General features: G+C 38.0%; 1 protein-coding gene across 2 annotated transcripts; it reads right to left on the bottom strand.

Moving 5' to 3' along the window:
• Positions 1 to 1407: 1407 nt before the first annotated feature.
• On the bottom strand, positions 1408 to 13541 carry ANKRA2 (ankyrin repeat family A member 2). 2 transcript variants are annotated; one of them, XM_082724981.1, is made up of 9 exons: positions 13196 to 13541; positions 9320 to 9725; positions 8513 to 8671; positions 6480 to 6545; positions 4484 to 4581; positions 3868 to 3993; positions 3498 to 3564; positions 2948 to 3028; positions 1408 to 1918 (listed from the first exon to the last, which is right to left on the bottom strand). In XM_082724981.1, the coding sequence occupies exons 2-9, from the start codon at positions 9402 to 9404 to the stop codon at positions 1863 to 1865; spliced, it is 738 nt and encodes a 245-aa protein (XP_082581107.1). In that variant the 5' UTR covers positions 9405 to 9725; positions 13196 to 13541; the 3' UTR covers positions 1408 to 1862. The 2 variants fall into 2 exon arrangements, with proteins under 2 accessions (XP_082581107.1, XP_082581106.1); XM_082724980.1 differs by having other exon boundaries at positions 9333 to 9725.
• Between the last annotated feature and the right edge of the window lie 23 nt (positions 13542 to 13564).

Raw genomic sequence — 13564 nt, 5'->3', positions numbered from 1 at the left:
TATATCCCATCCTTGATTTCTTACTCCTAGAAACTTAAATCTTGAGCACAATGATAAACAAGGGGGTTTTAAGCTAAACATTGCCAAAACCGCATCCAAAACAATTGACCCTGATTTCCTGATTGAGATCCCTGGCCTAGTTTTCTTCCTTTGTATTGCCTGCTTCTTTTAGCTTTCCTCTCCATTCTGTGTCTTCCCATAATTCCCTTTTGCTTCAACTAGATGAAATTTATATGGTTTACAAACCAAGTATCATAACCGAGGTAACGTCTATTTTCCAGATGAAATAATTTAACACTAGTCTCACACTCATTGGGTAAGCAAAATTCCAGCCCATGGCTCTTTTCTAAACTTTGGTGTAACACAAGTTTATTGTGCTCCTTTAGTGGAATTAAAGAACATCTGACTTTTATTGAAGGACTAATGTTTCCTCCTGAAAAACTTATTTATAAGAGAAAAATATTCTAAATATATTTCTAAAAATGACAATTAAGTCTTTGTTGATTGACTTACATTTGATTTATTTTAATTATATTGTTTGATCTAATGCAGTGTCCTGGAGGACAGAAGGTTAAACTAAAAATCCCAAAGTAATCAATTTTAATCTACTGGGGGAAAAAAAAAAAAAAACCTTTACCCTAAAGATACAAATGTAGTGATCCAAAGGGGCACTTGCACCTCAATGTTTATAGCAGCAATGTCCACAATAGCCAAACTATGGAAAGAACCTAGATGTCCATCAACAGATGAATGGAAAAAGAAGATGCGGTATATATATACAATGGAATACTATGCAGCCATAAAAAGAAATGAAATCTTGCCATTTGCGACGACATGGACGGAACTAGAGTGTATTATGCTGAGCAAAATAAGTCAATCAGAGAAAGACAACTATCGTATGATCTCCCTGATTTAGGAAAGTTGAGAGGCAACGTGGGAGGTTTGGGAGGTAGGAAAGGAATAAATGAAACAAGATGGGATCGGGAGGGAAACAAACCATAAGAGACTCTTTTTTTTTTTTTTTAAAGATTTTATTTATTTATTTGACAGAGAGAGATCACAAGCAGGCAGAGAGGCAGGTAGAGAGAGAGAGAGAAGGAAGCAGGCTCCCCGCTGAGCAGAGAACCTGATGCAGGGCTCGATCCCAGGACCCTGAGATCATGACCTGAGCTGAAGGCAGCGGCTTAACCCACTGAGCCACCCAGGTGCCCCCCATAAGAGACTCTTAATCTCAAAAACAAACTGAGAGTTGTCAGGGATAGCGGGGTAGATTATGGACATTGGGGAAGGTATGTGCTATGGTGAATGCTGTGAAGTGTGTAAATCTGTGATTCACAGACCTGTACCCCTGGGGCTAATAATACATTATGTTAATTTTAAAAATTAAAAAAATACTACCATGCAAACTAACAGAAAAAGTACTTTATTTATAACATAATTTTGTAAACAATCACACTGTGCATTTTTAAATTCAACAAAAACAAATTTTTTTCCTTTAGATTTATAGCAAACCTGTGTGAAGTCAATGAGTTAATACAACAGTGAAGATGAACAGGGTAGAATAATTTTTGAAAATGTTAAATTACAGCACTTGATACGAAGACAGATAACTATCTGTACCATAAAAATTTACATGCCACAAAACATTAATTTATAATTTTAAATATGCAGTAAAACACATTTATAAAAAAGCATCAACATTAATTTTATTATAAACCAGTGAATTATTCAGAGGAATATTAAAACTTACTAAAACCAGTAAATTTTGCAACTGAGGTAAAAATTTATAAGTAAACAAAACTATCATTTATAAGAGCCGAAAAGTAAATGGAAGGGCAGATAACACTTCCTGATGACTATGTCTATTCCTTGATATTCTGAAGCAGCTTCAGTAAATGTGACTCAATGACCTGTTGAACTGGAACAGACAGGTTATCAAGACCACAGCATGTTGATCATAAAATTTTACACAGAACTGTCAAATTCATCTTAACATCAACTTTTCCTTAAAATAAAGTTATTTCAGGGCACCTTGGTGGCTCAGTGGGTTAAGCCACTGCCTTCGGCAGATCATGATCAGCCATGATCCCAGGATCCTGGGATCAAGCCCCGAATCGGGCTCTCTACCCGGCAGGGAACCTGCTTCTCCCTCTCTCCCTGGCTCTCTGCCTACTTGTGACAGCTCTCTCTCTCTGTCAAATAAATAAATAAATAAAATCTTTAAAAAATACTAAGAAGTAAAATAAAATAAAGTTATTCCTTCCATTCTGAGGATATACTCCTCAGTATACTGAGGAGGATATAGGATATACTCCTATTCTGAGGATATACCCATTTTCTGAGGATGGTAAGATTGTAATACCCTACTTAGTGCACTTAAAACTTAGCCTGTTACTGACTTAGTGATCGTCCAAGTTCCTGGATTCTATTCTCATACAAGGTGTGTTCTAAGGAACAGAGAAAGGGCAACTATAAAGCATTTTATAAGTAATTTGCTTAAAAAAAGGTTAAACAACTCTTGTCTGTAAATAGGTGTATACTCTTGCAATAAATTATTTTTTTGGTGTCAATTAATAGTAACAAACTCATTTCCAGACTTTGTAAGAATTTGTTGATTTTGCCCACAGTTAAAAGTTACTGCCAGGAGTTAGGATAACATGCCATATTTAAGACTACAAATCATGAAAACAGTTTAGTCCACTAGTCTGTACTGTTTACAGAGTTTTACCAATTAAAATAAAACCTGAGGGGCACCTGGGTGGCTCAGTGGGTTAAAGCCTCTGCCTTCAGCTCGGGTCATGATCCCAGGGTCCTGAGATTGAGCCCCGCATCGGGCTCTCTGCTCAGCGGGGAGCCTGCTTCCCTTCCTCTCTCTCTGCCTGCCCTTTGCCTACTTCTGATCTCTGTCAGATAAATAAATAAAATCTTAAAAAATAAAAATACTTACCACTTCTATAGCCCAAGGCTACAGCTAAATCCATAGAATTATACCCAGAGTCAGTTTCAATGGTTGGGTCAGCTCCATTTTCTGTACCAAAACAGAAAAATCTGCATAAATAAAATGAAAATGTAGGTATGTTTGTCTGTGCCGGCTCAGTGCAAACGACAGGACAGATCTTCAGCAAAGAGTGCACAGAATTCACTTTGGCGGGTCAGGGGTTGGATGCCTCAAACAAATAGGGGTCCTTGCTAACAGATGAAACTCATCAACAACCTTAGACAAAACTTATGCCCATAGACACTGTGGACAGGAAAACAATGATGAATTCAGACATGATCCTCAAGAGGAAGCAACAGGAACAAATGTTCGAAGCACAGGTGTGCTGCAGGACAGAGCTGCTTCTCCCATGAGCAGTTCTGTGGCTGCGGGTGCTTCAGCAGAGTTAACAATATTTAATAATAGTTAGTCATTCTCTTGAGTAACACCAGGGCAGCCAGCTTGTTAAAAATTAAAGTCCTCACATGGTATTTTCTAAATATCACTTTCATTGGCTTACCTAAGAGCATTTTTACACATTTAACATGATTTCCATGTACAGCATAAAGCAAAGGTGTCCCTCCATTCTGCAAAGGAAAAGGTGATTTAGTTTTTCAAGGTGAGCAAGAGTGGAATAACTTAATGTTGCTGTGAGATGTTTTACTAAAAACGGTATGTAAAAGTTGTTTAAGGCAATTTTTTTTTGCAATTTTCATATTTTGTGAAGAATATTTAAATCAGAATAACTGAGTTTATACCATTAACTTTTTCTTCTACATGTTTAATTAGCTATTTTTTCCAAATGTCTAGTAAAATTTTTTATGTCTCTCCAAACTTAATAATTCCTAGGATTTATCACAGTATTTTAAAAATCAGTACTATAGACTCACCCAATCATATTCATTTACATCAACTCCACAATCAAGCAGCATTTTGACAATATCTGTGTAGCCTTTACTACAGGCCAATGAGAGTGCACTTTCTCGACCTTTTCCTAAAAGCTGGGGATCAGCACCCTGGAGTGGCAAGGAGAGATAAAAGACTTTTCAATTCATTTAAATAAGAATATTGTTATTTCTGTCAATGAGAATTACAGTTCAGTACTTAGGCCAAGTAATGTTCTTCACTTAATAATGCAAACTTCTACTCACGGATGTCCTTATTATCACGGTTGTCTGGAGGCCTTCCTTCCTCCCTCTATTTTGAAGCTAACTATCCTTCCACTATGGAGTTAAGTTACATCTCCCCCATGAAGCTTCTCCTACAATGCTGATCATTCTTTTGTTCCCACTGCACTCTGAGGGAGCCAGGCATGAGATTCTCTCTTGCTGTTTCATGTATGATTAGTCTTATCTGCCCAACTAGATCCACGTTTCACAAGAATACAAAAAGCGTGCAAAACTTTTTTGGATCCTCTACCATTACATCTAGTTGGCTGGAGATACAAAATCTTTACTCAAGACTTAAGTAACTATATGTACACATTTTCCGAGGCAGTTTCCTTACATTTTGAAGTAGAAACTCTACCACAGCTATTTGCCCGTGTGCTGCAGCCCACATCAAAGGAGTAAATCCTTCTTCATCTGTGTGATTGATAACATTTTCTATTTAAAAGAAAAACAATTTTTGTAATCTAATTTAACAACCATCTATTAATATCATTATGAAAATACTGGCATTCTAAAAGGTGGATTATACTACTCGATGAGGTTCACTTCCTGCTCACTTCTTTGCTGTCCTATTATGTGAGTTTGTACCATTAACTTTTTCTTCTTCCACGTGTTTAATTAGCTAAGTTAATTAACTAATAAGCAAAGGTGTTCCTCCATTATTTATAATCTTGAAGTAGAACAGCCTTTTGAAGAAGGATATAAAACTCAGAAGTTACAAGGAAAAAAATAAATTTACCACTAAGGAATGTTAAACTTCTGTTGAAAACATTAGAATCAAAGGAAGATGACTGGTTAAAAAAAATATATGCAACATAAAAAACAAAAAATGAATTTTTAAAATTTAGATGAGATCATATAAATCAGTATATATCAAGCAGTTAACATACAAAAGAGCCTAAATAGACCCTGATTCAAAAAATCTAAACAAAACCAGTGTGTGATACCATTTTTCACCCATGAGATTAGCAAAGATTAAAATCTGATAATACTTTGTGTCACTGAGGTTATGGGGAAATACAAACTGTAACTCCGGAGTGAGGACAGGAAAAATACCTGGCAATATATGTAAAAGCAAAAAAATCCATATACCTTTTGACCCAGCAAATAAACTTGTAGGAACTTATACTATACATAAAAAAAATGCCAACAGGAATGTAATGTTACTTAATACCGAGAAACTGCAATCAACCATCACCAAAGAGACTGGTTAAAAAATAAAAATACACTATGTATGTATGTAGCAATATAGTACAAAACTATGGACCTATTAAAAAGAATGAAATAGGGGCACCTGGGTGGCTCAGTGTGTTAAAGCCTCTGCCTTCGGCTCAGATCATGATCTCAGGGTCCTGGCATCAAGCCCCACATCGGGCTTTCTGCTCAGTGGGGAGCCTGCTTCCCCTTCTCTCTCTGCCTGTCTTTTTGCCTACATGTGATCTCTGTCAGTCAAATAAATAAATAAAATCTTAAAAAAAAAAAAAAGAATGAAATAGGGGGCAGCTGGGTGACTCAGCTGGTTAAGCATCTGCCTTTGGCTCAAGTCATAATCCCAGGGTCCTGGGATCGAGTCCTGTCTGGTAGGGGGGTGGCTCCCGCTTAGCAGGGAGTCTGCTTCACCTTCTCCCTCTGACCCTCCCCTCTGCTTATGCTCTCTCTCTTTCAAAATAAATAAAGAAAATCCTTAAAAAAAGAGAGAGAAATAAAAAGAAATAAATCTTTATGTGCTCATATGGAAAGATCTCCAATTAAGTGAAAAAAGTGCAATGCAGTGTGAGAATATTTTCCCTCTTGTGTACATACCAAAAAGTAAATGCATGTTTTCACACATAACCCTAAAAATAAACAGGACTGTTCTCTAAAAGAGTTTCCTGACGGGGCACCTGGGTGGCTCAGTGGGTTAAGCCTCTGCCTTTGGCTCAGGTCATGATCTCGGGGTCCTGGGATCAAGCCCACATTGGGCTCCCTGCTCAGCAGGAAGCCTGCTTCCCACCCCCAAACCCCGCCTGCCTACTCTCTCTGCCTACTTGTGATCTCTGTCTGTCAAATAAATATATAAAATCTTTAAAAAAATAAAAATAAAATAAAAGAGTTTCCTGGAAACATAAGAAATTTATAATGTTTACTTCTGGGGAAAAGGTGGTAAGGGAGGCTGTAACTTTTGTACTTTGTAGTCCTTTATTTTTTTTACTACCTATGGAGTTATGTGCCTGATGAGCTTATACAACTACTGTTTTTTGTCTTTATACTTTCCTATATTAAAATAAAACAACAAAAATCTAATAAATCCAATTAAATATGTTTTAAGCACAGTTAAAAAAACAGGCTATTACCTTGTTCAATCCGAGTAGCTAGGTAGAGCATCTCTCCCTGAGCAGCCAACTGATGAACAGATAAAGCTGAAAAGATACCACAAAGAGCTTCATGTTTTCCTACCTAGAGAGTACGCTTTCGTCATGTCATTCATATTTGTGCAGCAATTCTTTTTTCTAAAAAAACCCCTCTCATTTTATTGTTTAAAAAAATTTAACTTAAAATATATCCTAAAGGGGTGCCTGGGTGGCTCAGGGGGTTAAAGCGTCTGCCTTCAGTTTGGGTCATGAGCCCGGGATCCTGGGATCAAGCCCCGCATCAGGCTATCTGCTCAGTGGGGAGCCTGCTTCCTCCTCTCTCTCTGCCTGCCTACTTGAGATCTCTGTCAAATAAATAAATAAAATCTTAAAACACACACACACACACACACACACACACATACATCCTAACATTACAAGTAGCTATTTTGTACCTGAGAATTGATGTATGTTTAAGGCAATTCTGACATCTGCAAAGTATTATTATCAATGAATACACAAATTGTTATGATCAACTATTATATTAGCAATGCAAACTGCTAATGATCCCATCAATCAAAGAGATGGCTTAGGTATTTAATTTTTAAAATGCTAACTCAATATCCAAACTTGTAAGGATGTTTGATCTAAAACACACAAAGACATACCTTTTGTCTTTTTATTGATTAAGTCCTCTGAAATCCCAAATATCATTATTTCAAGACTCCATGGGTTTTTCTTAACTTTGGAGTGAGGTAGTAAATGAAAAAATGACTTCAAGAGTAAATTCTTGAATTCAGGGGCACCTGGGTGGCTCAGTGGGTTAAAGCCTCTGCCTTTGGCTCAGGTGATGATCCTGGAGTCCTGGGATCAAGCCCTGCATCGGGCTCTCTGCTCGGCAGGGAGCCTGCTTCCCCCACCTCTCTGCCTGCCTCTCTGCCTACTTGTGATCTCTGTCTGTGAAATAAATAAATAAAATATTTTAAAAAAAATTTCTTGAATTCAGACCTAGTTGTGACTAATTAGCTGTGTGACCTTGAATAAATGATTAATTGTGCACTCCCAGCACTCCAAGAACAGAAAAACACTCACAATGTCTTAGTGTGGTCAAAGTTCAGAATGACAAATTGTTTGTTACAGTAAGACTATAAAGGTTTTAAGAATGAAAACCTGAGGGCGCCTGGGTGGTTCAGAGGGTTAAGCCTCTGCTTTCAGCTCAGGTCCTGATCCCAGGGTCCTGGGAGCATCAGGCTCTCTGTTCAGCAGGGAGCCTGCTTCCCCCTCTCTCTCTGCCTACTTGTGATCTCTCTCTCTCTGTCAAATAAATAAAATCTTAAAAAAAAAGAATGAAAATCTGTAGGGGCGCCTGGGTGGCTCAGTCGTTAAGTGTCCAACTCTTGATTTCTGCTCAGGTCACGATCTCAGGGTCCTGAGATAGAGCCCAGTGACAGCTCTGTGCTGGGCATGGAGCCTGCTTACAAGATTCTCTCTCTCCCTCTCTCCCTGCCTCTCCCCTCCCCAACTCTTTCTCTTAAAAAAAAAAAAATAATAATGAAAACTTGTATAAAATCTGTATGTGTATAAACAAATATAAACCTGTATTTATATAAACCTATATAAAGTCTGTATTAAAATCTGTATTTGTTCTTGGGGTGCCTGGGTGGTTCAGTCCGTTAAGCATCTGTCTTCAGCTCAGGTCATACTCTGGGGTCCTGGATTGAGTCCCGCATTGGGCTCCCTATTCAGCAGACAGTCCGCTTCTCCTTTTCCTGCTCCCCCTACTTGTGTGTGCTCTCTCTAATAAATAAATAAAACCTTTTTTAAAAAATCTGTATTTGTTCTTAATAAATATATAACATGAAATATTTGATTATGTGGTAATACTGTGAAAAAATTTTTAAATAACTAGAACTATCAAGACATCACTTAAGCTTTCCAAAATAAAATATGTATTTAAAGAAAATGCTTCAAAGCCAAACTCTTGAAAGCATTGTTAGTAATAAGAATATTTTAATACATTACTGGGATATACTTACAATTTGCTAATAGAGGTGTGGTTGAGACCTCATTTCCTCTGTGTTTGTTGGTCAAAGTAGTTGACTGTTTAATTGGTGAGAAGTGCTTTGTTGTAGAGGGAGTATAGACATGTCTTACTTGAATTCCCGGGGAAGGAGATGTATGGATATTGCATTCAGCTAAGTAAAATAAATTTAAACACGTTAAAATAATATTTTAATGACAAAGCATTTCAAAATTCTATGTCAACGTTTACATTAAAAAAGAAATACATGAGGTAGATCTTCAACTGTTTCTCAAGTGATACTATTCTTTGCTGTAAAAATTCTGCATTATCACAGTGGGAGTTCCAGAAAAAATCTGTATTAATCTTGGGTGATTTTATTCTGAGATTAGTTTTTTTATTCAATAGATTGTTGTAAAAGTAAGTCTACAATATGAAGAAAACATCAATGCATTAAACTATGGGAAGGAGATGCCAATCAAATATTTGTGGAATAGGGAATAGTAAGGTAATTCATTTCTTAAAAGGCTCAAATAATTTCTTTCTCCTGTCATTTTAAAGAGTACAATAAGAAACTTGAATTTGTAAATAAACAAAGGTCAAGCAAGAAAAATTTTAAAAAATCAACATATGCTTATAGAGATCAAATAACATGAAATTATTTAGTTTTGGTTTTGGTGAGGTTCTAGAAAATTATATTAAAGTATGACTTTCAAATCATATTAAAGTATGACTTCCAAACTCACAATCTCATGATCAAGAAAGGAAAAAAAACCAAAAACCAAAAAACAAAATAAACAAAAACAAATGCAGATATTTATACCATAACTTTCAACCTTTAAATAGGACAGATGCCACTTCCAGGTCAGAGTTAACCTGATCTTGAATGTTTTTACTATCCTCTTCATTTAAGGACTTCACAAATCGAGAACACACGTTCATATCAAATCGGTTAGGTAATATGAATTTCATTCCCATGGCAACACCCTGAGCGGATCCTTCTTCTGCATTTGAGTCCAGCTGATGTTCTATTTTAATGTCTGGCATGCCAGCTAGACTGTAACTGTTGGGGCACTCTTCCACTATCAGCTGGGCTCCAATATCCAGATTTGCTGATGTAGCCATGATTTCAACTGTAGTTTCAATAATTAAAACATTTCTTCATGATTTCCTCTTTGTTTTATAGGATTGGTATCCACTGTGTTCTTGGAATTCAGCTATTAAAAAATCTGAAAAAAAAAAAATTAAAAATATCATATCAACTTAGCTAAAGTACACAAAATAAGCAAAGAGTGCTCTTATAGGCACTGACACATAGTAGTAGTAGTGTGCTAATAGTAAGCATACAATGTTCAGAGGCAGACACCTGGGTATGAATTTAAGCTTCGTCACTTACTAGCTATGTGCACCTATGCATTACTCAACCTCTCTAAGCCTCAATCTCACCTGTAAAATGGAGGTGTCATCATTAACCTCATGGGATCTTGGTAAAGACTAAATGAAATACAGTAACATTCTCACTTTTATCACTAGGTTTCAACATTTTTCTCTTTCTCCCCTTTCCTATTCTTGAACACTGCCAAATGAACAGAAGATGAAGGTAACAATGAAAAGAAACTTTCATGCTCTTTCACCAAGTTAGAACAGACCAAGCAGATGGCACCTGTGAACCAGGAAGAGTGCCCTCACCAGCACACAACCATGCTGCCACCTTGATCTTAGACTTCCCAGCCTCCAGAACTACCCCAAATTCCTGCTACTGCAAAAGCCCAAAGAGGACTTGGAGGCACTTCATCAAGGTGGAAAGAAGCTAGTTCCTACTGGGACAAAACATTGTAAAAAATTCCTAATAGCATTTTTTTTTTCTCAAAAATTTGACATTTCTTATTTTCATAGATCAAGTCAGTGATCCTTTAACTGATTGCTAGATTCTTTAAACCACCTTCTAATGTTAAAGTGCCAAGACTTCATTTCATAAATTAAAATGGCTAAAACATTTTCATTTGAAAAACTTTCATGTAAAACACTTTGATGTGAAAACTTTAAAACTCTCACCTGTAGTTCACCTTTTAACATGCTATACTTATGAATGGCTCTGAGTTTGATAGTTTAAGATAGAACTCATGTTGTACCCATGTCTATTAGTATCTAGAACACCTGTGATTCTTGGATAAGTTGAAGATATACTTATTTATCAGTTTTTGTGCAGTTCAACTATTAGTAACTTAAAATAGGTTTTTATAAAAACTGTTACTATAGAAATCATAGATTATAGATTGGCTTCCTGTACTTTATTATCTCTAGGACATTAGGATCAAGCTATAATTTTTAGATCTCATTTTTATAATAAGTATTAAGAAATAATAAAGTATAAATAAGAAATGACTTTTTTCAAATACAGATAATTAAGACATAAATTCAATAAATGCAAACTCTCAAAGCATAGATTGTAAGCACACTGTTATAGAATCATCTGCTACTGTTTTATAATGAGTTTTTAGTAATCACTGGCACTTCCCTATGAACCTTAATATAATTTCAAGAGAATTTCATTATTGTACCTAAAATTGATTCTTTTTTTTTTTTTTTAAAGATTTTTTATTTATTTATTTGACAGAGAGAAATCACAAGTAGATGGAGAGGCAGGCAGAGAGAGAGAGAGAGAGAGAGGGAAGCAGGCTCCCTGCTGAGCAGAGAGCCCGATGCGGGACTCGATCCCAGGACTCTGAGATCATGACCTGAGCCGAAGGCAGCGGCTTAACCCACTGAGCCACCCAGGCGCCCACCTAAAATTGATTCTTAAAAAATGAAGAATTTCAAGATTATCAATACCCTATGCATGTAATCCCTGAGACAGGGAGAAGAAAATTAAAACATCTAGTTAAATCTTTTCATGTTAGGGTTTACTGCCTCTTAGAAATTTCAAGAGGATGCAGGATTTTTAAAAATTGGAATTTAAGGGGCGCCTGGGTGGCTCAGTGGGTTAAAGCCTCTGCCTTCAGTTCGGGTCATGGTCCCAGGGTCCTGGGATCGAGCCCCGCATCCGGCTCTCTGCTCGGTGGGGAGCCTGCTTCCTCCTCTCTCTCTGCTTGCCTCTCTGCCTACCTGTGATCTCTGTCAGTCAAATAAATAAATAAAATCTTTAAAAAGAAATTGGAGTTTAAAAAGAAAAATGCATTAGGATTACAGTGGAGCAGAGGTTGACAAACCATACATTTATAGGTAACTACTATTTTCAGTTTTAAAACATTTTCCAAGATTGATCCTTAAAACAATCCTCTGAGTAGTGAGGGTAGTTAACTGTTATTTCCTATGTAGAGAAAAGAAAAAGGGAGCTTATACATTATGAAGGACCTATGCAGCTCTTTGAATAGAGCACCCTGACCACTAAAATAAGCAGCAGCACTAAACTAATCCAAAATTCCAAGGGACAAGAGGTGAAGAAATAACAAATAGCAGTAGTAGTAATAATAATAATAATAGTAAGAAAGTAACAGGTAACAAAGTTAATATCCTTTAGCAAAAGGAAAGAAGGAAACCGGAAAAGAAATGAACTGTGATTCAAAGAGGGATAGAACTGCAATGAAGAGGGCTTTAAAAATGTATTGCAAGATGTGAACTATGCTTCCTGAGGGAAGAAGCATCTCCCACAGACTCCTACCCAGAGCTGGCCTAGATGCAATCCCCTGAGCTCTCCTGGCACACTGCATATATTTCTATTTTTAGTATTTATTATTCTCTTGAAAGTTTCCACTTATTCCAAAGAAACTGAAAACTTTTCTAAGATGGAGAACACTCTTACTAATCTTTGCACACAAGCAGAGCCTGATTCTACCAGGTGTTCCAGAAGTGTTTTCCGATTTGAATACGAACATCGTTTTTTATATTCTTTTCTATCCTGAAATGACCCTGCAAGATGCTCAACAAAGGCTTGCTAATTAGATTTGGCTTTGCATGTTCAACGTCACTAACAACTAGCTGTGCAACCCTGGAAAGAAAAATCACATACGTTTTCTGAAACTCATTTTATTAATCTATACAATGTGGGTGGTTCAAGCAGACATCTCTAATACTCTTTCTACCTCTAAACATCTTCCATGTCATAAATCAGGGTTTATAGACGGAATGGAACTACCGGCTCAAAAGCGGAGAACCTGGGAAAGAAGGAAGTGAAAACAGAACGCTATCTTGCCACGGCTCTATAGAAGAAGAGCCAAATTGACTGGTTAAGCTAGGATTTTGAAGGCTAGGAGAAGGAGAGGGGAAACATGATCAAGAGTAGGAGGCGGAGAGAAAAAGAGGTATGGCCTAGGATCACCTCGATCCGTCAGAGCCCAGGGATGAAGGGAGAGACACGCTGGGCGACTGTGCTAGCCCGCAGTGGATCCTAGTAATAGGAGCCCCCCCCCCCCCCCCGGTTCTTCCTCATCCTGAAGTTGTCCTACAAGGAAAGGAAGGCGCTATGAAAATGAATGATGCCTCACAGGCGACAGGTGTCCCAGCGTCCCAAGACAGAAGCTCCCTGGAGGGGACACCTGTAGGAAGATAAGTCCGCTCGGTCGCCACCCGCCAATTCTGCCCGAAAAATCCCAGCACAGCTCAAGGACCGCGGGAGGAAACGCTGGTTCACCCACGGAGAGAAAGTCAGGGGAACAGGGGCGAGGGGCGACTGGGCGGGACCGCAGGGCCTCGCGACTACCTTCGACAGCCGACAGCGAGTCGGGCCTTTCCATCTGCAGCCACAGATTCACAGCAGGCCCCCAAACCCCGGCTTGTTTTGACCGCGACGTCACTTCCGACTTCTTCTTTCGGTTTCTGGCCAAAAAAACGTTCCGCGTCACTGTAGCCGAAAGGCCTTCCAGTTTTTGGTTTTGTTTTTGTTTTTTTTCCTAAAAAATGCTGTTGCTCGGTCTTTACTGCCCGAATACTACAGAGACTGGGTCACTTCAGTAGACCCTTCTGGATCACTAGGGCAACACCCATCTGGCCCTCCGATCACGTCTCCTCCTCTCCCATCGCCCCGCCCTCCTGATCCGCCCCTGCGACACTCGGGACGCGTATGTCGCGT

The sequence above is a fragment of the Mustela nivalis genome, assembly GCF_964662115.1.
Source record: "Mustela nivalis genome assembly, chromosome: 3".
Lineage (NCBI taxonomy): Eukaryota > Metazoa > Chordata > Mammalia > Carnivora > Mustelidae > Mustela > Mustela nivalis.
The sequence above is the reverse complement of the archived record's forward strand: the minus strand, read 5'-3'. Positions and strand labels throughout refer to the sequence as shown.